Raw genomic sequence first — 1061 nt, 5'->3', positions numbered from 1 at the left:
GCAATTATTAGGGATTAGGGGAGAAATTTCCTTTTCGGACGCCGGAGTTAATTTTGGAAAGTTATTAACGTTCATGTTATTGCTTTCCAAAATTACCTTTTCCAGATTAGTGGGCTTCGCCGGAGCCGAAATTACCTTTTCCGGAGGAGTTGGCTTCACCGGAGCCGGAATTTGGGGTCTAGGGTTCCGGCTAAGACTTCTACCTCTGTTTTTGGTTTTTGGAGGGGGGAGAACAACCAGCTCAGGATTCAGATTCGACTTGCAGGAAGCATAACTGTGAACCAAAGATCCACATCCTTCGCATCGACTAGGTTTCCAGTCGTAAATAACTTTGAGCATGATATCTTCTCCTTCTATGTTGATAGGAATTTCATCCGGGAGAGACGATTCTTTAGAGATAGCAACACAGACTCTAGCATAGGTTAATCTAGCTCTTTTGGCAGTAAGAGAATCAACAGATAAGGGATTACCAATATAGCTGGCTATAGTCGAAATTCCCTTTGGGGTCCAAAGGGCTAAGGGGAGATCAACAATTTTTATCCAAAGGGGAATCTCAGAAAGTTCATCCCTCTTCGGTTGGAATTTAGGGGACCATTTTTGGAGAATAAATGATTTCCCTAACATGAACCAAGGTCCTCCAGACCAAACAAGATCAAAATCTTCTTGGTTAGAAAATTTGATCAGGAAAAAACCATCCGCTAACGAGAGAAGGGAAAACGAACCTTTCAGTATCCAAACCTTTTTCATGGCTGCGAGAAGTCGCTCGTAATACGGCCTTGGCCCTAGAGAATAACCGATCAAAGAAAAAGACCATACCGAGATGCCTTCGGAGAGATCTTCTCCTTTAAAAAAGAGTTTTTGACTTGGCCGAACAAAAGAAACCGGGAAATCTTCCTTAGATGCAGAAGGATTTGCCAGGTTCTTTGCGAAGGAACCGTTCTGAGACGCTGGAATCGGACCCAGGATCGATGTGTTTGGAAGAGGGGGGAATTCGTTGGTCTCCATCAGGGAGAGGATTAACCTATCCCGATCGGAGGAACGATTCTAATAATTAATGCAAA

The 1061-nt window shown here is 43.5% G+C and overlaps 1 protein-coding gene across 1 annotated transcript; it reads right to left on the bottom strand.

The window, feature by feature from the left end:
• Positions 1-96: 96 nt before the first annotated feature.
• Positions 97-1005, bottom strand: LOC110100795 (the record flags this gene model as incomplete). Its single annotated transcript, XM_020828464.1, has 1 exon — positions 97-1005. A coding segment is annotated over exon 1 (909 nt), but the record flags the coding sequence as incomplete, so codon positions are not given.
• Positions 1006-1061: the final 56 nt, after the last annotated feature.

Source organism: Dendrobium catenatum, unplaced genomic scaffold (genome assembly GCF_001605985.2).
Source record: "Dendrobium catenatum unplaced genomic scaffold, ASM160598v2 original_scaffold_183626, whole genome shotgun sequence".
Taxonomy (NCBI): domain Eukaryota; kingdom Viridiplantae; phylum Streptophyta; class Magnoliopsida; order Asparagales; family Orchidaceae; genus Dendrobium; species Dendrobium catenatum.
This window is presented reverse-complemented; position numbering and strand designations above follow the sequence as displayed.